Source organism: Pteronotus mesoamericanus, unplaced genomic scaffold (assembly GCF_021234165.1).
Source record: "Pteronotus mesoamericanus isolate MK-2021 breed Mesoamerican mustached bat unplaced genomic scaffold, CSHL_Meso_final contig_68, whole genome shotgun sequence".
NCBI classification, from domain to species: domain Eukaryota; kingdom Metazoa; phylum Chordata; class Mammalia; order Chiroptera; family Mormoopidae; genus Pteronotus; species Pteronotus mesoamericanus.
Window position 1 is genome coordinate 28368020 of NW_026555234.1, and position 22281 is coordinate 28390300.

The 22281-nt window shown below is 31.6% G+C and overlaps 1 protein-coding gene across 2 annotated transcripts in view; it reads right to left on the minus strand.

Annotated features, from left to right (window-relative positions):
• Positions 1-22281, minus strand: part of GABRG1 (gamma-aminobutyric acid type A receptor subunit gamma1) — a 54824-nt gene that overhangs the window by 24622 nt on the left and 7921 nt on the right. For both annotated transcript variants that reach the window (XM_054582132.1, XM_054582131.1), the window contains exons 2-3: positions 15188-15336; positions 3449-3516 (exon numbers count right to left, since the gene is read on the minus strand). In XM_054582132.1, the coding sequence (XP_054438107.1) occupies positions 3449-3516; positions 15188-15336 (217 nt within the window). The remainder of the gene's footprint in view (positions 1-3448; positions 3517-15187; positions 15337-22281) is intronic.

A 22281-nucleotide genomic window follows, 5' to 3' on the forward strand; every position in this document is an offset into this window, starting at 1 on the left:
ATTATAGCTACGCAAAGATCCAGTATTGACTAGTAGAGGGAACCTCATGCTATTGGTAAGCATACTTAGCTGCAATATTCCAAACCAATGGGGCATTAAAAGTGGTGCTTGAGAATTAACTTGTCTGGGAGTGGGATTTAGCAAACACCTGTGAACCTTATCAGTTAATAAGAACTGACAAGATCTTCATTAAAACACCTGTTTATAAAAGAGCTAATCACTGTTGAAAGAGTTATGACTTCTAAAGGGTCAAACTTTCCAAAGCAAAAAGTCTTGGGAAAATGTGAAATTTTTTCTACTCAAAATTATTCTCTGAAACTAGGATCAAAAAGAGAAAGACATTTTGATAATCTGTCCAACCCAAATCCTTAATGGAAGTTAATGATTCAAAGCTCTTTTAAATTGCTAACCCTTAATAAGTGTCTCACTGAGATAAGAAGGTCATGAAGTTTGTTCTATTTTATATGTAATTGAAAAATCAAATTTTGTTTACTCACTTGAATTAGTGTAATTTCCAGAAAGTGATCAAACTGTATTCTTGTACTTCATGTTCCTATGTAGAGGTTATAACAATGTGCATAATAAATAAGCAAGAGAAACATAAAAAAAAAAACTTCCATTTACCCAGACCATGTGCAATAGCTTCTAGGATAAAGATTTGGAGGTAAGGAATACTACATTTTACATTTGATATCCAATATATATTATAAAACTTCCTTTGTCTCCTTGAAAGTTAGCTGAGAAAACATCATTAGTAATTAAAGATGAAGTGAGTGAGGTTGATGTCTAACTCTATTAAATAAACCATAATAATGAGAGTTTATGTAGTGTAGTCTTCCTATTACACTGCTAGCTTTCCAATTATGCAGTCTGTCTTACACTTAACAATTTAATTCAATATTACTGTCTCTCAAGTAATAGAAGAAATTTCACATAAAATGCCTAAAAAATTATTGTAGGGGCATAATTTCATCATGAAATTTGGTTGATAATGATCTTGTCTTTTCACCTGGACATTAATCTCTCCCTGAACTCTCTATTCACACGGCCAGATATTACAGTGGGCCAAAAAATGGTTGGCAGCAAATCAAATCTAAGAGCTACAGACATGTTGAGAAAAGGTACAACTGTAGTTTGTAGTTTGAAGAACCAAGGAAGAGTTGATGTTTCAGTAGAGTCAGAGACAGTCTGGAGAAAAAAATCCCTTTTTCCTCAAAAGATTCAGTTTTTCCTTTTAAAGCTTTTATCTGATTGGATGATGTCCAGCTACCTTATAAAAAATAATCTGATTTACCCCAAATCTACTGACTTAAATGTTAATCATATCTAGAAAATGCCTTTACAGCAACATCTAGATTAGTGTTTAACAATATTAGGGTACCATAGCCTAGTCAAGTTGACATATAAGATAAACCATTGCAGAGCTATAACAGTAAGAATGCACATTCATAGATTCAGAAAGACTTAACAAAACCCATGCATGTGTTTCCTTGCTAGAAAAGTTAAAATGAATACTTGCTGTAGGAAGTAACATATACACCCAGTTCATGCTCCCTGTATAAGTAGAACATTTTTTCATTTTGTTCTATTCTTACTCTGTCTCTGAGTGAAATTTATTCCACATTTCTTAACTGAGTAAATGGAATATATTGTAAATCATTTATCAGTAAATTCTTGTCTTTTTTTTCCATTCTCAGAACTCAAAACTTGACCTGAACAAACTCTCCCAAAGTCTAAAATGAGGGTGGATTCAATTAGGTACAGTTGGGTCAGTTGGATATAAGGCCAATTTTGAGGATGGAGGAGGGACACAAAGTTCAGTTGTTAATTCTTTCCTACCTTCACCATTCCATTGAATTTCACCTAGTGAAGATAACCAGTACCACCTAATTGCTGACACTAGTGGGCTCAATTTAATTCATTTTTCACTGGATTCTCATGTACATTAAGAACTAAATATTAGTTCCTCCTTCTTCATGCTATTTAATCATCTTATATAATATCATCTTCTCCTGGTTCTTCCCTTACTCCTCTTGCTTTTCTGAGTATGTCCATTTTCTGCACCTCTCTTTTCTCCATGTGTATTCATTATGCTCTCATTTTAACATCAGGTCCTTAGATCTGCGTTCTTCTTCATCTCCATTTCCTCATGGATCATTTCATATATTGTTGAGATTTTTAAATATATAAATGGTTTAATCTTTATTTTATTTTTTCATTACCATTCAGTCCCCTTATACACCACCCATCCAGCTATCATCGCACTGTTGTCCATGTCCATGAGTCCTTTATCTTTTTGCTTAGTCTCTCCACCCCTTAACCACCCCCCACCCATCTGTCATTCTGCTCTCCAACTATGAGTCTGTCCCCATTTTCCTTGTTTGTTCAATTTATTCATTAGATTCCACATGAATGAAATTGTATGGTATTTGTCTTTCTCTGACTGGCTATTTCACTTAGCATAACTTTCTCCTGTTGCTTGCCCTTCTTCTGTTCCTCGTTTACGTCTCTATCCAGTCATAACTTCTTTCTTGACCAGAGGCTTAAACTCTAAATTATTGTTGGACAGCTCTTCTTGAATGTGCCATTAGCCTTTGGGGCACACGGCTGTTTTTCCCATTTCAATTAATAACTCTACCATCTTCAAAGTCTTCTCATTTTTATACCTTGGTCTTAGCCTATGCACAACCAAAGAACCTTTAAATTCTGCAAAATTCATTCATCTAATATTTCTTAAATGTACTATTGTCTTCTCCAGCTCAATTGCTATTGCACTAGGGAAATCCTTTAAGATCTATTGTTCAGACTGATTCAACAACTTCTTCACTGATCCCCCTCATGCTGGCTTGGCTGCTTATATCCCTCTTCTATACTCTTTGAAAAATGTTATGTTAATGATATAAGTCTGCTTATGACATGCTCCTGATGAAAAACTTCCACTTATTTCTCTTATTCAAGGGAATATAATTCATATAATGTGTAATCTTCTTATTATGGCTTACATAATAAGGCTCTTAAACATTATCTAAGCCTTAATTCTTTACCTTGCGTTTATGTCCCAGTGTTATCAAATTGCAGTTTTATTTTTCCATGACTCTTTCCTTTTTTAGTAAGTTCTTTTCCTTCTCTGACTGGCTACTTTCCCTTCAGTCCTTCTTGTTACCTTCTTCAGGATTTCTTTAGGGATCCATCTTGATGGATTGTATGGTAAGACTATTTCCTAGCATAGTTCCTACCAAATATAGCACATTGGAGCAAATGGCTACACGTTCTTAGGTATGGGAATATTTTAGTTCCAGTTCCTAACACCTGACAGGTAATAACTGGACATTTTGCCCTCACGTCATTCAGAATTAGGTATCAGAAATTACTTACATATTTATTCCATTATTGAGGTACATACTCAAAACTGATGCCAGAGTTTTGTTCTTTAGTGTTGATTACTCACCATATTTATGGGATCAACCGGTCCAATGCTGTTTACATAAACATCTGTTTCAATTACTGTGGGCCTTACTGTAAAATGTAAAATAAATAATGGTCAAAGATATGACCAGAAGTTACATTCAACAGAACTTAAGTTACCAAATAATCTAAATAAGTAATAATATTTACTGTTCAAATAATAAAAAGTCCTTATTAAGAAATGAAGAAACAAACTGTCGTAAAACATAAACACTTCTTTAGTTTACAAATTGATTATGCAACTAAAAATCACACTTTTGACTGGAAACATCTCATTGCATAACCTACAGAATGTTTTAAAAGAACCTAAATCATTCATGAAAATAATTTAATTAAATAAAAATTGCCAGATAATTCGCTCTGCAATAGTCATAAGATTTTAAAATTTGAGTCGATTTGAGTAGAGCTTATTATTTTTACTTACCTGTTTCTCCCTTGTTAACAACATTCCTGTAGTTCAGTTGGCTCCAATGTAAGGTGGATTTTTACTAATTCTCACAGAGTGTAAGTTATGGGCATCACTATGAACTTTATGTTTTGTACATACCACTAGTGTCTCCCAGTAAGTCTTTAAAAGGTATATCTATTATTTTTATACTCTATAAAAATGTGCAGCACAAGTCAGCATTTTAAATGTTTATCAAATGATATGATTAACAAATATCCACAATCTTTGATTGTGATTTAGGCTTTCAAAGTTTGCCAGGTATTTATAGTTCTTATAATGAGATTTGCCATAATAATTATAATGATAATTTATACTCATAAGATTTTTTGTTTGTATGAAAAACATGTTTACATAGTTTATTTTATTCCTCTTCTCCACCAAATAAGATGTAAGTGGTTTATTCATTGATTAAGCAAATACTTGTTGAGAATGTATGTAAGCGGTTCACAGAGTAGATGAGGAATCATTCCAAGAAAAAATCTATTATATATACCACAGAGATGTTTTATAAGGAGATGATGTAAATGAAGTAAAGCAGGAAAAAAACAACTTACAGGGTAAAAGCTTCTAAAGTAGCATGTTTTCTGTAATATTTACTTAGCTCTCCTTTTTAAACTTCATCTAATTTCCCTTCCTGGCTTAACATTTATCACTCTTACAATGCCGACGCTCTGTTCCACTTGGCAGGACATGCCTCCTCTTCTAATACCTCGCTGAGCCTGCCTGCCTGAGTCTCTGTGCAGCCAGAAGTCTCCCTGTCTTAGGACCTTCCACTCTGGCAGGGCTCCCAGGCTAGCAAGCTTCAGTGGAAAATTTGAAACATTTTGAAAAACAGTGCCTATATAATCTTGTAATAATATTTAATCTTACCCTTTGCAATTTAAAAAAAGCTACACTTAAAAATATATACATAACATTTAAATAATTTGTTTTCTTTCAAGCAAAGAATTTATTACATGGTACACATATTTCTTAGCTAGAAAAATAAATAAGGCTTCCTAGAAATAGTTTTAGTACAAAGAGATCAGTTTTTAGACTTATACATAATAATGTAATTTGATTTTTCTAGCCCACAATTAGATTTCTTAAATAAAAGTGGGTCATGTGATTTATAGAAGGTTTTGTAAATTAACTTAAGCTGATAACTTCTGCATTGCTTTAACCGCTTGCCATTTATTTTGACTAACTATGAATTGTAGCCAATAAATATAATATAATTAAGATATTATAGCTCGATTGTCAGAATGGTTTTTAGGAAAGCTCATTTATAACTGGGCAGTATATTATTACCACTTATATACCATTAAGTGCAACATACCAGTCATACTTAATTAGATGTTTTCAGTTCGTTTAATAAGTCAACAAGCACTGACTATCTGTTATTTCATGATACTGAGGACAGAACACTTTTATGCCAAGAAGTTAATGATTCCTGAGGATGTTTTTATATGTAGGACATACTTTTGACAGTTATGGTGTAGAAAGCTTTAGATAAAAGTGATTTGTCCTGGGTTTCCTATATTGACATTTAGGATATGAGCCACCCAGAGGTACTTCAGGATCAACTTCAATTATCTAGGATGGGACAAATGAGGAATCACATCAATCAGTCCAATGTAGAATATTGCTATTCATAAAAATATATTAAAATAATTATATATACACATTTGTAAACTATAAATATTTTTCAATAAACATGGTTTTATTTTATTTTTTAAATGTCAATTAGTGTTATTATCATTATTTCCTAACACACATGCAAAGGTCTGGGAATTAATACATTGAGGAAAATATTTTATGTTACTATTGTTTCTCCTATGGTACCCGTACAATGGGGTACTGAATGCACATGAAAACAGTGGAAATCCCAGAAAACACAATTTTAAGTGACAGCATCCCCTTGGCAAATAGTAACTTACAGACTCTCACTGCATTTTTAATATTTTTGTATTTTCTCCATGACCATTTAGTCCCCTTACACGCCTCCCCCCACGATCACCACACGGTCGTCCATGTCCATGAGTCCTTTCTCCATTTTGCTCAGTCCCTCCACCCCCTGACCTCCCCCCGCCAGGCCTTAGCTATCATCCTGCTCTCCATCTACGAGCAAACTACAAGTACTGTTAAAGTCATTTTGGATCCCATTTTAAATTTTGGGTTGCTTGTATTTCATCAGATTCTTTAAACTCCAGCTCCAAACCACAAGGCAAAATAAATCTGAGAGTGAACTAAAATGCTTCAGATTCATTTTGAAGCTACAGCTAGTTTAAAAATTAACAGGAAAACAGGAGAAAACTGTAATTGTTACTTAACAATGACTCATTACCTTTTATTGATTCATAGCATGAACAATCCTTGGTGAAATCACTTAAAATACAGGTTTCTTGGCAAAGTACTCTTTCTTAGCACTATGGCTTTCTTAGTCCAAATTATGTTCAATTGCAGGATTTTAGTAATATTTAAAAAGAAAACGACATTTTAATTCAGGGAATTGTTACTCCAGGCTCATTAGGTGATTTTTCGAATGTGAGCACAGACTATATTTAATTCATCAACACACACAGAAATCAATGATCTCTTTGTGACAGTATGACAATGATTAAAAAAACAGCGCACTACCTCGGCAAATAATATTTTTAATAGATGGAAGTCAGATAGAAGTGACAGTGGATTGTTTTTGCAAGGACTTTTATTGTGCTGTGAATCTAAGTGCATTAAGTATCTCCCAAAGATATAAGTAGATAAATTCCCAGTGGGAGTGAATATATAGAAAGAATAGACATTTCTTCCAGGTAACCTGAAGAAAATGCACAGAGTAAGAAGAGGATGAAAAAATTAGAAAGAAGAACACAGTGAGATTAATAAAGTTTTCTTATTTAGTTTCCAAATAGCTAAGGCAAAAATGAAGAGGCGAGCACCCTAGCGATGGGCAATCCATTATTTAAAAGAATATAAACAAAAATTAACTTTTAAAATATTTTCTCCAGAATTGTTTTTAACCATGCTTTCTTGAATGACCTATTCCAATGACTCAAAGATATCTGTAGCAAAATATATAGACTTGTGGTCACTTTTGAATATTAAAATTATTTCGGCTCAATTAAAAACTCTAATCTTAGAGAAAATGTTTAACAGCCTTTTCTTATTGTCCCAGAAGAAACATAAAAAGGAAAATTAATAGCCCCACTGATCCAGATATTGCAGTTATAATATGTAGACTTTGAGAGAACATGACTAATGTGTTCTTATTGTAAAATATAGATTGTAAAGGATCTCAACCCAATGATGTCATAGGTGTGTCCGTATACTCATTTCCAGGTCTTACTAAAAAAAGAAATGTCAACTAACACTATTCACCATCTCCCTTGCCAAGTTATGTATGAACAAACAGACACTTGGAAACATGGATGAAGAGGTACATATAAATAAATAGGTGCAAACCTCAGGCTAGCAGTTGAGAGACTTTAAATGGTTATGCCCTAGGAGAAAGGAAAGTTTTACAAAAAAAAAAATAATAATAATAGTAAACCAGTATAGGCCAAATGAAGATGATTTTCCTTTATTAAACCTGACTACCAGATGAACATTAAATCATTTCTGGTGAAGTAAACCATCTAAATCATTATTTTTAATATATCTTAATGGGATTCAATTAAAAAAATTAGCACATATTAAATGAAACATAGGCAAATCAACTTAAACCAAGACATAAAGTTAAAATGATTTTAAAAGTCACACAAAGATCTTATGATTCTCAGACAAAGACTAAAACAACTATGGTTAATATATATATATAAGAAGATAGATAAAAAGATGGTAAATGATAAAATATTTGAATTCAATTTAAATAACGTGCAAATATGACGAGAGAATTATTAAACTAGAAAAAAGGTCAATAATAAAGAACAGATTGAAACAAAAAGAAATAATTAAAATTAAATGAAAGTGTATGATACATACTAGCACTGACATACTGACAGGGAAAATGTCAATTGTATCTGCAATTGAAGTCACAGAAAAATTAACATAGAAAAAAATGACTGAATAAATACTGGCCAAGCATATTCAAATGCAATTAAAAATTCTGATATATAGATTTAAGAAAACTTGTGAACACCCCCAAAAAGAAACAAAAAATCTTGAGATATTGTATAAAATCACAGAAAACTAAAGACAAAGAAAATGTAAAAACAGACATAAAAGGTATTTTACTTTCACAATAGCACTATAATTTGTGAATAGTGAATTTTGAACATAAATTATAGAAAGCAGAGGAAAATCAAATGATGCTTATAACTTTTGGAAAGAAAATAACAGCTATCCTGAGTTTCTATAAACATTAAAAATATTCAAAAATGAATGCAATTTAGAAGCACTTGCATGTAAAAACTGAAATAATTTGTTGCTATGCAACCTGCACCAAAAGAAATAATATAAGAAATATGTGTCTAAATTTTAAAAAAAAGCAGAATTAAAGGAAAGAATATCAGATGAGGTGATTTCTTGGTAAGAGCTAATTGTTTTAAACACTTTAAAATAATAATAATATTGTCTTTTGGCATTTCAAAATATGGAATGAAAATACATAATGTAATAGCAAAAAATAAGACTAGAGTTTATGTAGTATGTGTCATATGATGGCCTTGAACTGTGATAAAGTTACTGGCATGCGATTAAACCTAATCAAGTAAAAATGCATACTTTAACCACTAAACGTAATAGTTATATAGTTAGTGAGATAATACAAAGTTAAAACTATAACTATTTTACAAATCCAAAAGAAGAAAAGAATAAAAATATAAAATGTATATAGAACAGATAACACAAGTTAGAAAAACAGAGAACAAATGTAAAACGAGTAGATTTAAAATCATATATATAATAATTATCTTAAGTATATTTGAAGCAATCACTTCACTTAAAAGAAAAATATTGTAGATAATAATAAGGGGGAAAATACAAAGCTGCCATCCAACAGAAAGTTTATAAAAATCCTAAACCTGTGCATACCTAAAACAGTTTCAATATGTACAAAGCGAAAACTGACTGGACTTTTAAAAAATAGATAAATCAGTGGTTGCAGTTAAATATTTTTAATACACCTCTTTCAGTAGATATATAGATTTTTCTGAGCAATAAGAATTGAACAATAAAAATAGTTTTAAAAGAGAATAAGAAACAAGTGTATTCTCTGAGCAAAATGGATTTAAGCTAGGTATCAACAACAAAAATATATCTAGAACAAAGCCTAACCCTTTTAAATTAAGCATTATTCATTTATCTAGTTCATGTGTCCATGATATTATAAAGAAAAAATTATGAAATGCTAAAGCAATGCTTAGAGGCCATTTATTTTATTCATCTCTCAGTATTTCCTCAAGAAATCTATAGAAGGACAAAAAGGGAAAAACAGAAGCACACAAAAACTATAGCCTTAGCATAATTTGAATACAAAGAGTGACCCAATTTCAAAATGACTAAAAACAAATAAACAGCAAATCCTAGCAATAAATTTCTCAGGATCTTCCTCATCTCTGTCCTGCAAGACTTTGTGTTGAGAAAAGCTGACTAAGGCAAATGATTAAAGTTAATTACCTGAGGTAGATCTAAAAGGAAAAAGACAATGAATGTGCTATAAGTTTGAAAACATTCTGAAATGTCACCTGCAATCCACAAGGCATACATGATGGGAAAGAACAGTCTTTAACATAAGCAGTTTGGGGCAAAGAAAAACATGAGAGAGAGAGAGAAAAAGAGAGAGAGGAAATGGGCTTTAGAAATTGAGTGGTAAAGGAGTAAAAAAAAAAAAAGGCAATTTTATGCTTCTGCAAGAAATGGGAATCAGTAAGAACCAATAAATAAAAAACAAATTCTTTTTTGCTCAGCACAACACATATGCAAACCACCCACAACAACAAATTTATTTAAATTATCTGAGCTTTGCTTTAATGACATATGGAGATAGCAATAAAGTAGGAATCTTGCAAAATACCTATAAACCACAAAAGAAATAGGAAAAAAGAAAGGGAGAAATCTATACAAAGATGTTGGAGAAATAAGAAATCAAGATACAATACAAATCAACTGTGGAAAATCATCTCAGAAAAAAAAATGAAGCATAAAACACAACTGTAAGACAATACTCAAAAAAGGGTGTTTAAATGTATTCAAACAACCATTTGGGAATAAGAAAAATGCTCGAGTCAGAAACTTAAAAACTGATTTAAAAAATGACCTTACCAAAGATACACATGAAAAAAAAAAGAATAAATGAATGAAGTTAGGAAAGAAATTGGAAAAAAGACAATTACAAGACAACCAAGAATAAATACCCTAAAAATGAATAATGAGCAGGGGGGAAATCAGGAGAATATAAAAGAGATAAAGAGAGAATTCACAGAGCAAATTTGGCAAGTAGAAGGCAGGCAAATTATGTTTAGACTTCCTATCATTGGAACCCATGGGAAAAAAAGCAAAACAATGGAAGAGAAACAATATCCAACACTATAATGCAAATCAATAAATAAGTATAAAAATGAATCTTTCCAGGATGAAAGAAAACTTGAAGTTTTATTTTAAAAACACATATTAGTTACCTGGAAGAAAAGTTTCCCAAAATAAACAACTCTAAACCATATCCTAGTAACCAGCATTCAATTAAAACATGAAGAAAATTCCAAAGGACTTCAGCGGGGGCAGAAAAAGAGACGAAATAAATTACAAGGGCAAAAGAATTGGACTGGTGTCAAACTTCTCACAAATGACACAAAAAGTGAGTCAACTTTGAAATAGCCTAATAAGAAAACAGTGAAAGAAGCCAGAACCAAGGATTTTACATCCAGCCAATCTGTCCTTCAAGCAGCAAGTCAATTGCAAAATGCTCTCAGCAGATGAAAACATTTTGAAAAACCTACCAGTGTGCAATGATTAGGAAAACTTAAGAAAGAAAGACTAATGGTAAGCATTTTAACATATACCGAGGGCATATTAGATACTAAAATAAACACAGAGATAAGGTTATGAAACTAATTTACAAATGTTATTTGTTCTTGCAAAGCAGAAAATGCACTAACTGAAAATAATCTAGTAAAAGAGAGGGAAAAAAGCTCACTGTTAGTATGAACAGTAACCGTGAGTTAAAAACTAACAACTGATAATCAAAAGAGGGAAGTTTTTTTAAAAAGTCAGGTTATTAAGAAAGTTAAAAATATAAAAAAAACATAAAAACAACAAAAAATACAAAGGTAAAATAGTCAAAAACATAAAACCTCTAAAATACTAAAATAAAAATATTATAAATTAGTGTTCAAGGAACCCACATTTCATATAGAAACATAGCAATTATAATTAAAATATTCTGATAGAATTGAGAACAAACACTATTACCAGTCATTTCAGTAAAGAAAATAGAGCTCACTTATATATTGAAATAAAAAAGTTCATTTTGGCTCGCAAACCAGGACCTAATATGTTACATACAAGAAACAGCTAAAATAAAGTAATTCATGAAGGCAAAAATTAATGAGAAGTACAAAAAGTATCAGACAAATGGAAACAAGAAAGTGTGGGTAACTATCCTGATATCAGGTAAAGTATAATGTAAGTCAAAAAAGTTTTAATTGTGACGAATAAGATCTTTTTTTAAATGCTAATGACACAAGTCCTTATGAAGATATAATTTAAAATAGTTATCAAGTAAATAACGATGCAGCTATCTTTATGAGGCAAAATCTACAGAAGACAAGAAACATAGTCACATGCCAAAAATTAAAAATTAAAAAAATCATTAAATTCCACGCTCAAAAACTTAGAAAATAACAAAAAATTAAAACATAATAAAATATAAGGAATGTTAAAAAAAGTAGAAATTTTGAGATAGTTAACAGGAAAACTAATATTTGAAAATCGTAAGTTTTGAGGGGAATTAACAACATGGGAAAACAATTGTTTTTAATTTTCTTGATCAAAATGGGGTAATAAAACAATATATAAAATAGGAAAAACAAAAGGGAAATAAACGTTGAAAAAATGTTTTTTTCTTTGAAAATCCTAAGAGTCTACTTTGAAGACTTCTTTGCAAATAAATTTTAAAAGCTTGATTAAAAGGTTTTATTTTCCTAGAGAAATACAGATTACCAAAATTGCCCTGTTAGAATATAAAACATTAACAAACCAGTCTCAGTAAGAAAACAAAGTGATTATTCCCAAAAAAGATAAGACCTTAGTCTTATGTTTTTACAATGGAATTCTACAGAATCTCCAAAAGCCAGGTATTGTTAATGCCCAATAACTTGCTGGACTTTTGAGAATAAAGTAAAACTCTCTTCCATGAAACAAACATAAATATTATACCTAAAAATGATGATGACATTACTCAAAAATAAAATGGAAGATTAATATTACTCATGAATATTCATGATGAATACTGAATAATGTTAGCAAAAAGAATCCAGCACTTTATTACATACATAATATATGATGACCAAGAGGGCTTATTCAGGTATGCAAATTGTTTTAGTTCATATTATGCACTATATTAATAGTACTAAAGAGGAAAAAGCTCATAATTATTTTTAGAAATGCTGAAAAGGACTTAACAAACTTCAATACCATTTCCTGATTTAAAAATAAAGTGAAGAAAACCAAGGGATCATTTCTTAATGTGAATATCCATATGAAGAAACACTAGTCATTTCTAAGATCTAGAACAGCCAAAGTTACCCACCATTACCACTATTATTCACTATTATTATTAGTGAATGCTATTATATGAGGAATATCAATGAAGTGCACATGAACTGGCAAAGAAAAAATAAAATTATTTCTTTGCATAAGACATAATATTCAATGCTTAAATTAACAATAAAAAAAATCAGTAAAGTAGCAGAAAGATAATGACCATTTATATATCCATAACACTGATATACAAAAACAATAAACAGAGGACATTATGGTTGAAAACACCATTTACAGAAAGAAAAAATAAATGGTAGAATTCAATTTAAGAAATATGAAAAAGCAATATAAGTAAATCTTTAATATATTCCTGAAAGGTAGAAAATAAACATGAAGAATTAGAAAGTCAGCCCATGTTCCTATATTAGATGACTAAATGTAATAAAGACGTTTTTCTCTTAAAGTTAATTTATAAATTTAACACAATTACCAATAAAAATAACAATTTTTTTAAATTTATTGGAGCTAAACTTGTTGATAAGTTTAAAAAATAAAGCTCATATATTTTTTTGAAATACAAGAATAGCCAGAAAGACTGAAAAGGTAAAAAAATGAAAATATGAGAAGGGCCTGGCTTTATAAGACATTATCACCATGTTTTAGTTTCAATACACTGTGCTATCTCTATTTATATAGTGTAGTGGTAAATAAATAGAAGAACAGATGAGAGAATGAAACAGAAAAGGAAGATATAACAAAATTACATATGAAATTGTAATATATAATAAAGTTGGTATCTCAAATAATACAGGCAAAGATTGATTTTTTCTTCTTTTAATAAATTATGCTGAGTCAACCAAAAAGCCATTTGGAAAGATAAAAATTAGAATTATGCTGCAAACCATACAATAAACTCCAGATGGATCAGAGAATTAAATATTAAAAAAGCAATAACAAGTATTAAAAGTAAACATGGATTGATTCCATTCTAAAACAGTAACACTTGGACCAAACTGTATTGAAAATAAATAATGTAACCATAGCGAAGTAAACAGAAATGAAGTTACAACCTAAATAATTTTGAGGATCAATACTTTGATTGCATACTGAAAAAGCTAAAATAAAGACTAATTGTACATAAGTATTTTATTCTAGTTAATTTGTTATCATAGACATTTAAAAATTATAAAACTATGTATTTATTGTAATTGAACAAGAAAGATATTCCATAGATAAATGAGAGTCAAGTATCTTCTTTTTAGTTTCTTTTTTTTAAATTGTTTTTCAATTACAGTTGTTCCCATTTTTTCCCTCATTACTCTCCCCTGCCCTAACCACCCCCACCTCCCACATTCAATTCCCCCGTGTTGTCTTTGCCCATAGGTCCTTTATACATATATGCTCTTCAACTTGACCCTTCAGGCATCTTATTGTTGCAAAAAGGAGTTAAAAATGAAAAAGCTAGACTGAACCCTGTGGTGTTTAGATTGGAATCAGAGATCCTAGTATAAATTCATAGTTTATAATACATGTATTAAGGGATAGGTATAGAAATATAAATGTCTGTGAATGTGTGTGTACAATGTATTGAGATTGTACTTCTGCCCCTTGAGATTGGCAAGAAGTGGCACCCTATATGAATGAATATACCTCGTGCCCAGATCACAGTTTCTAAATAGCTTTCTACAAAAAAGGAAACAGTCCTCTTTGGAGAAATGGTTAATTCCATTGCTTTATTACAATGAGTGTGAAATGCTTTATGTGCTAGAAAGAATGGATATGCTAAGAATATGATGGGAACATGTGAAAGGAAGCAGAGTATCCATTTTAATTTCTATATATTGCTCATAAAAATTAGAAAATAATTTTAAATGTATTTATATTTGAATCAAAACTCTAAATATGTAAAATTAAATCTAGTAAAATATACATTATTTAACGCTCCCTCAAAGGAAACATTAATAAAAATATATATACTTTGAACAACAGATGATGTTCATGAATTTGGTATGAGAAGAATTCAATAAGGTACCAATTCCAATTTCCCTAAAACTGGCCAAAGATTTAATGCAATCTCAATAAAATCTTGCCAATTTATATTTTTGTTTGTTTTAAAGATTCACAGGGAAGACTTAGAAGATCATTATGTTATAAAATGTACACATAAATGCAAAAGACCAAAGATAACAATCTTTACAAAGAAGACCAAAGTAGGATTACTTACACTAAATATACTATCAAGGCTTATAATTCTACATTAATTAAATCTGTATATTTTTATGCAAAATTAGAATGCCTATTTTTCAAATATTTACTCCTGAAATATCTCTCAGCTTCTCAAAGTTTCATCAAAACTTTGCTGTTGTACCCTTCATTGTAGCAGTTGTAAAATAATTACATCAGAAATGTTTATATTTCTTTATTTGTTCATTGGACTGTGAAACCCTCAAACTAGTGCCATCCCAGTTAATAATTGTTTAGCCCAGCAGTTTGACATAACACCAGCTACTAAAGGAATGTGTGACCTATAATTAAAATAACATCAGTAAATATAGTCTTCATAGTCCCCCACATCTCAGAATGATAACTAAAACTTACCTCCTATATCTGGGCGAAGTTTGTTGTCATAACCTTGAAGCAATGAATTGAGGATTTGTGTTACATCTCCTTCATGAATCTTTGGTGCCAAAACCCAAGTTTTGTTGACTGTTAAATCCTCATCATCTTCATCATCTGCTTTATCAACACTACATAATTCCAAAAATAAAACAGGATGATACAAATTTCAACCAAATTGTGTATTTCAAAAACATAGTTTAAGATTATTATAATTTTGTTAGGGAATAGTTAGAGGTGGGAAGAGCATTTAAAATATTTTCTTTTTTTAAATACAATTTTTTATTGTTCAAGTACAGTTGTCTCCATTTTCCCACCACCACTTTCCCCTATGCCACCCATAATATTTTATATTCAGTAAGACTAGTGACTTCATTATACTAACTGTCATACTAATAATAGCACTCAAAACTAATATGTTACAAAAATATAACACATAATATTAAAAATAATAAAATAAATATTGGCCACCCCCACAACTGTTATGAAAAGGATAGAGATTATGCCCTGAAAGTGTGAAGGGTGGCCCTAGATTTGTTCAGTGCACAATCTGGACAACCATATATGGTCACTCTAAACCACCACACCCAAAAATTAAAATTAAAATATAAATAAGTACAGGAAGAGTGTAGTAATTAGTATGCTAAAATGTATAAAAATGCACATAAACCTAAGAAGGTTAAAGGAAAGATGAGTGAAAAGAGTTAAAGTAAAAGGAAATAAGTATTGAACACATCTAGGCCTTTCTCCTTTTAAGTCAAAAGAACCCAGACATCTTATCCCAAAAACATCACGAAAGATTGTCTTAAAATCAAATCAAGGCTGTGTGACTCACCCTCCACATATATTTGGGGGTAGAGTTGAAGTAAAAGGAAATAAGTATTCAACTATTGAACACCTCTATCGCTTTCTTCTTTTACATCAGAAGAGTTCAGGCATCTTATTCTAAAAACATCACCAAAGATTGTCTTATCATGAAACTAAGGCTGTGTGACTCACCTTCTACATACACTTGAGGGTGTGATTCTCAACTTTAGGACTAGAATAGAATTTAAGGATCAAATAGCCCACTGTCTTTATAATGCAAAGGAGAAAACTGAAGACAGTAAGGAACTAACCAAACACAACCTTACTTATTAGCAAAACTGGTAATCAAGCTCTAACTAGCCAGTTAACACTTCCTGCTACACCTATGTGTTTAACAAATGTAAAAAAATTCAGCTTACTTCTGAATTGTGATGGAAAATGCAGTAATATAGATATTCATCTGCAATTCATCAAAAGTATCAGGGTACTCTCAATTAAGAACTATCAACTTTATACCATGCAGGAGATAGCTGACATACTCAAAATATAAAGTTATTGGTGAAAATGAAAAATGTGTCTTGTACTTCAGGAAAAAACCACATGGACTTTGTGGCCAACCCAATATTTACATATACAGTCTTTTAAAAATTGGCTTCTCTCCAGTAGTGAATATATAAGTTTATGTTATCTTTAGTTAATCTTCCTACACTATCCACTCAAGATCTATTTTCTTTGGACCTAAACATCTTAGCTAATACAGCCTCCACCCCTTTGAACATTCAACATATAGCATTGCATAAAGTTAAGTTATATAACAATGAATTAATATATGTATATACTGAAAAAAATGATTACCCAAATAAGTTTAGTTAGCGTCCACCCTCTTTATCTTTAATGAGTATAAATCAACATTTTAAATTAAAACTTAACCTGTATAGTATTTGCTACCTCATTTCATCTCCATAATAAGTCTGATAGTTATTATCAGCAGATAATGGGCTGCATTATTATTCTCAGTGTTGCTCCTCTCCTTCCTGTCAGAAAATTACTTTTTATTGTACTCAATTCTAACTTAGACATGTGACTTGAAACCCTCCTTCCTGAGATAGGATTATACATACCCATCCCATTGAACTCTGTGTGGCCCTGTGATTTGCTTTGACTTATAGAAAATATAGAGTATGTGTCACAACCAAGCTGAAGTTTTAATGTCAGTGCATGGTTCACCATATATCTCTCATTCTTCTGTCAGAAGAGTAGCCATACTCAGACAGAGGCTACTCCATCATGTCACTTCCAGAGTGAATGTAACGTGGACAGACACATGGTTGACCCATGATGGACATGTAGACTGAGCAAGAAATAACCAATGTTGTAAGCCACTGAGATGTAAGGTTATTTTATTACCATAGTATACAACTTTTATTTCTATGTAAAATACTAGGGTACATTTAGTAAACAGAATTTTAATGAAGAGCTCATTTATATTCATTGCTCTGCCATATTTAACTTCAAAAAGTACATACTACCAGTACAGTTGAATAATTTCTTTTTACATAGTTGTATTTTTTTTACAGTAGCAACATCCTCGTATTCCAAAAACAACATGCTCATAGTGATTTATTTTCCCCTCTCCTAGGTAGCTCAAAGGTAATATGAAAATTGACCTCAATAATATTTCAAAGCTAACTTTCTTCATTTTTGGCAATAACAGAAAAAAATGTATTAAGGTTAATTTTTCCATATCTTCCTTCCAAGCTTTTAATACTATCTTCAAACTACTCATTATTACCTTGAATATCATATTGGTATCATTTTGGTTATTAAAAATTACTTCTCATAATTTAAAAAATAGTTCAGATAACATTTCACATCATAATGTCTTTCATAGGCTGAAAGATTTTTGTAACATTTACTTATGTTCAGCGAGTGAGTGAGTGTTCATTTGGGGAAAACAATTATGATTTTCAGTAATACTCTGACAAATTCGAGACTCATGGTTAAGGACTCCTTTTAAGTAATTTGAATACACATAATTTTATCATTAGTGTTAATATATTAGGCCCTTCAATATGTACATTTACTGTTTATTTTAAAGATTGATGTATTATTGTTATTCCCTACTATTGAATGTCTATAATGTACCAGTAAGTGCCTGCCATATTTCAGGAACTTTGGGCTAAATTCCTCCCACGTTACAACATTTAATCCAGAGTAATTCCTTGAAGGAAATATTAAAATTCATATTTTACAGATAAAAAATAAGTTTACAGAACTCCCAGGACATACACTATTCAATAATACAGCCAGGATTTAAGACGATATTGATTTAGTTCAAACACTTGTTTCTCTCCTTTGAATTTTCCACATCGGATTTTATCTTTTTTAAATCATTTTTAAAAATTTTTTTATTGTTAAAATATATTTGTCTCCATTTCCCCACCACCACTTTCCCCTGCCTCACCCACCCCACCTCCCACCCTCAGTCCTTCCCCACTTTGGTTTTGTCCGTGGGTCCTTTATACAAGTTCCTTGATTTGACCTTTGGCTCTTCTTTCCCTGTGACCTCCCACCCTTCGCCCCTCTCCCTACTGTCAGTTTCTTTTTTCTTTCAATGTTGCTGGTTCTATTTTCCTTGCTTGTTTTTTTTGTTAGTTTCTATTTATAGATGAGATCATATGATATTTGTCTTTCACTCCCTGGCTTATTTCGCTTACCATAATGCTCTCCAGTTCCATCCATGCTGTCACGAAAGGAAGTAGCTCTTTCTTTCTTTCTGCTGCATAGTATTCCATTGTGTAAATGTACCACAGTTTTTTGATCCACTCATTGACTAATGGGCATTTAGGTTGCTTCCAGCACTTGGCTATTGTAAATTGTGCTGCTATGAACATTGGGGTGCATGGGTTCTTTTGAATTGGTGTTTCAAGATTCTTAGGGTATAATCCCAGCAGTGGAATTGCAGGGTCAAAAGGCAGCTCCATTTTTAGCTTTTTGAGGAAACTCCAAACTGTTCTCCACAGTGGCTGCACCAGTCTGCATTTCTACCAGCAATGTATTACGGTTCCCTTTTCTCCACATCCTAGCCAGCACTTGTTGTTTGTTGATTTGTTTATGATGACCATTCTGACTGGTGTAAAGTGGTATCTCACTGTCGTTTTAATTTGCATTTCTCTGATGGCTAGTGATGCTGAGCATCTTTTTGTATGTCTCTTGGTCCTGTGTATGTGCTCCTTGGAGAAGTGTCTGTTCAGGTCCTTTGACCATTTTTTAATTGGGTTGTTTGTCTTCCTGCAGTGGAGTCATGTGAGTTCTTTATGTATTTCGGAGATTGAACCCTTGTCCGAAGTATCATTGGCACTTAGGAGTATATTTTCCCACATGGTTGGTTCCCTTTTCATTTTGCTGATGTTTTCTTTCGCCATGCAGGAGATTCTTATTTTGATGAAGCCCCATTTGTTTATTCTTTATGTCCTTTGCTCTAGGTGACATATTGGTGAAAATATTGCTGAGTGGAATATCTGAGAGATTCCTGCCTATGTTCTCCTATAGGACTTTTATCGTGTTGCAACTTATATTTAAGTCTTCTATCCATCTTGAGTTTATTCGTGTGTATGGTGTAAGTTGGTGGTCAAATTTAATTTTTTATATGTAGCTGTCCAGATCTCCTAACACCATTTGTTGAAGAGGTCATTTTTACTCCATTTTATGCTTTTGCCCACTTTGTCAAATATTAATTGACCATAGAGACATGGGTTTATTTCTTGGCTCTCTATTCTGTCTCATTGATCTATGTGTTTGTTCTTATGCCAGTACCAGACTGTTTTCATTACAGTGGCCTTGTAATATAGCTTGATGTCAAGTATTGTGATCCCTCTTATTCTGTTATTCTTTCTCAAAATTGCTGCAGCTATTCAGGGTCGTTTATGGTTCCATATAAATTTTTTAAATATTTGTTCTATATGAAATATAGAACATATTTGGTATTTTAATAGGGATTGTGTTGAATCTATAAATTGCTTTGGGTAGTATGAACATTTTGATGATGTTAATTCTACCAATCTATGAGAACAGTATATCCTTTCATTTATTTGTGTCTACCTTAATTTTTTTCTTCAGTGTTGTGTAGTTTTCTGAGTAAATGTCTTTTACTGCCTTGGTTAAGTTTATACCTAGGTACTTTGTTTTTCTTGTTGCTATAGCAAATGGGATTTTTTTCCCTTATTTCTGATCCTGATACTTCATTGTTGGTGTACAAAAATGCCTTCGATTTCTGAATATTGACTTTGCTCCCACTATTTTGCGAAATTCACTTAGTAGGTCAAGTAGTTTTTTGATGGAGTCTGTAAGGTTTTCTGTGTACATTATCATGTCATCTACAAACAATGACAGTTTTAATTCCTCCTTTCCAATTTGCATACTTTTTATTTATTTTTATTGTCTTATTGCTGTGGCACAGACTTCCAATACTATGGAAATGATGAAAGCAGACAGCCCTGTTTTGTTCCCAATCTTAGTGGGAAACATTTAAGTTTATGCCTGTTGAGTATGATATTGGCTGTAGGTTTTTCATATATGGTCTTTATTATGTTGAGGTGTGGCTCCTTTACTCTCACTTTGCTGAGTGTTTTTATCATAAATGGATGCTGTATGTTATCAAATGCTTTTTCCTCATCTATTGATATGATCATGTGATTTTTGTCTTTCCTTTTGCTTCTGTGATGTATTATATATATTGATTTGCAAATATTGAGCCATCCTTGCATCCCTGAGATGAATCCCACTTGATCATGGTGATGATTTTTTAATGTATGGCTGGATGCGGTTTGCCAATATTTTGTTGAGGATTTTAGCATCTATGTTCATTTTATCTTTATTAAACAAATCAGGGTGGTTGGATTTGGAGTTTTCTAATTCATAAAAATGGGCAACCATGATGGTAAGTAATTTGAAGCGCATTGGGATTGTGTGTGGGTATAAGGCTTCATCTCTGCCTTTGAATTCTGCGTTGTTAAAATAATAATCTCAAAGAATAACATACACTGTCCCTCTGATGAGAAAAAACTGTCTAATGTGTGTATTCAATATTCAATCCAATGCTTTAATTCATTTATAGAGAAAGTATTATGTACTACAAATTTGCTAGGTGCTGAAAAGCAGAAATAGATAAAATTATATTATCTTATTTTCTAATAAAGAAAAAACTAATCAAATGATACAGAAAACTGTTAACTTGCCAAGATGCTTATCACAGTATTATTTATGGTAGTCAAATTTTAAAGTTACAATAAGAGTTTCTTTAAGTAAATTATGATATATCCATATGATGTGATATGTGCATGCATTCAGTTGAGTATGAAGTGCCAAAAGTAAAATTATTTTCATAATTTAATATTATATGAAAAATAATATATAACTAATTTTATTAAAACATGTTTAAAATGATTAAAGGTTTAATGGGAAAGCAGCATAATGAATACACTGAGTATGCTACCATAGTGGAGATATACAAAATTTATTTTTCTGTGTATTAATAGTATGCTATAATCTTTCTGTATCATTTTGTAATATAAATCCATAAAAACAAGTTAACTTGACATTAATGCCTATCTTTTCCTTTACACCAGGAGACAGTGCTCTGAAATAAATTTCTAATCATGAAAATAAATAAATAAAGCCTTTCATAGAGAGAAGCAGAGCTTTATAATCTGCCAAGAAATCAATAGCGGCAGCCCCGAAAGTTAGCAACTGAATTCTCCTGCCTCGGGACAGAGCTGATTGTCAGCCCAGCCGCCAGTTCCCTGGAGGAGTGCTGTGCTTGCACCAGAACCACTGCAAGTCAATCAAGTAAGGCGAACTATTTTTTTATACATAAAGTAAACATTCATCGAGCTTTACATAAGATGGCCTGGTTTACACCTGTTTTCCTCAAATAAATATTAATGGCATCGTCTTTCACTGGCAAACTGACTTATTTTGGATGATAAACAATATAGTTACCCTGAATACCGTTCGTATGAAGGTGGTTCTAAATGTCCTGGTTTTGACAGCTGAGGAAGGCTCCTCCATTAATCGTTAAGAGATAGTAGATGAAACTCCAAAGCCAGTTCTCATCAGTAACCTGTTATTCATGATGAGTTAAATTGTGTTTATTTATAAATATCAGCTTCTATAATCATAGTAGACAAGTGACAAGTTAGGAAAGAAACATACCTGTCATAATGTTTCTCAGTAGAATACACCCTAATGTCAAAGCCCATAAACACTAG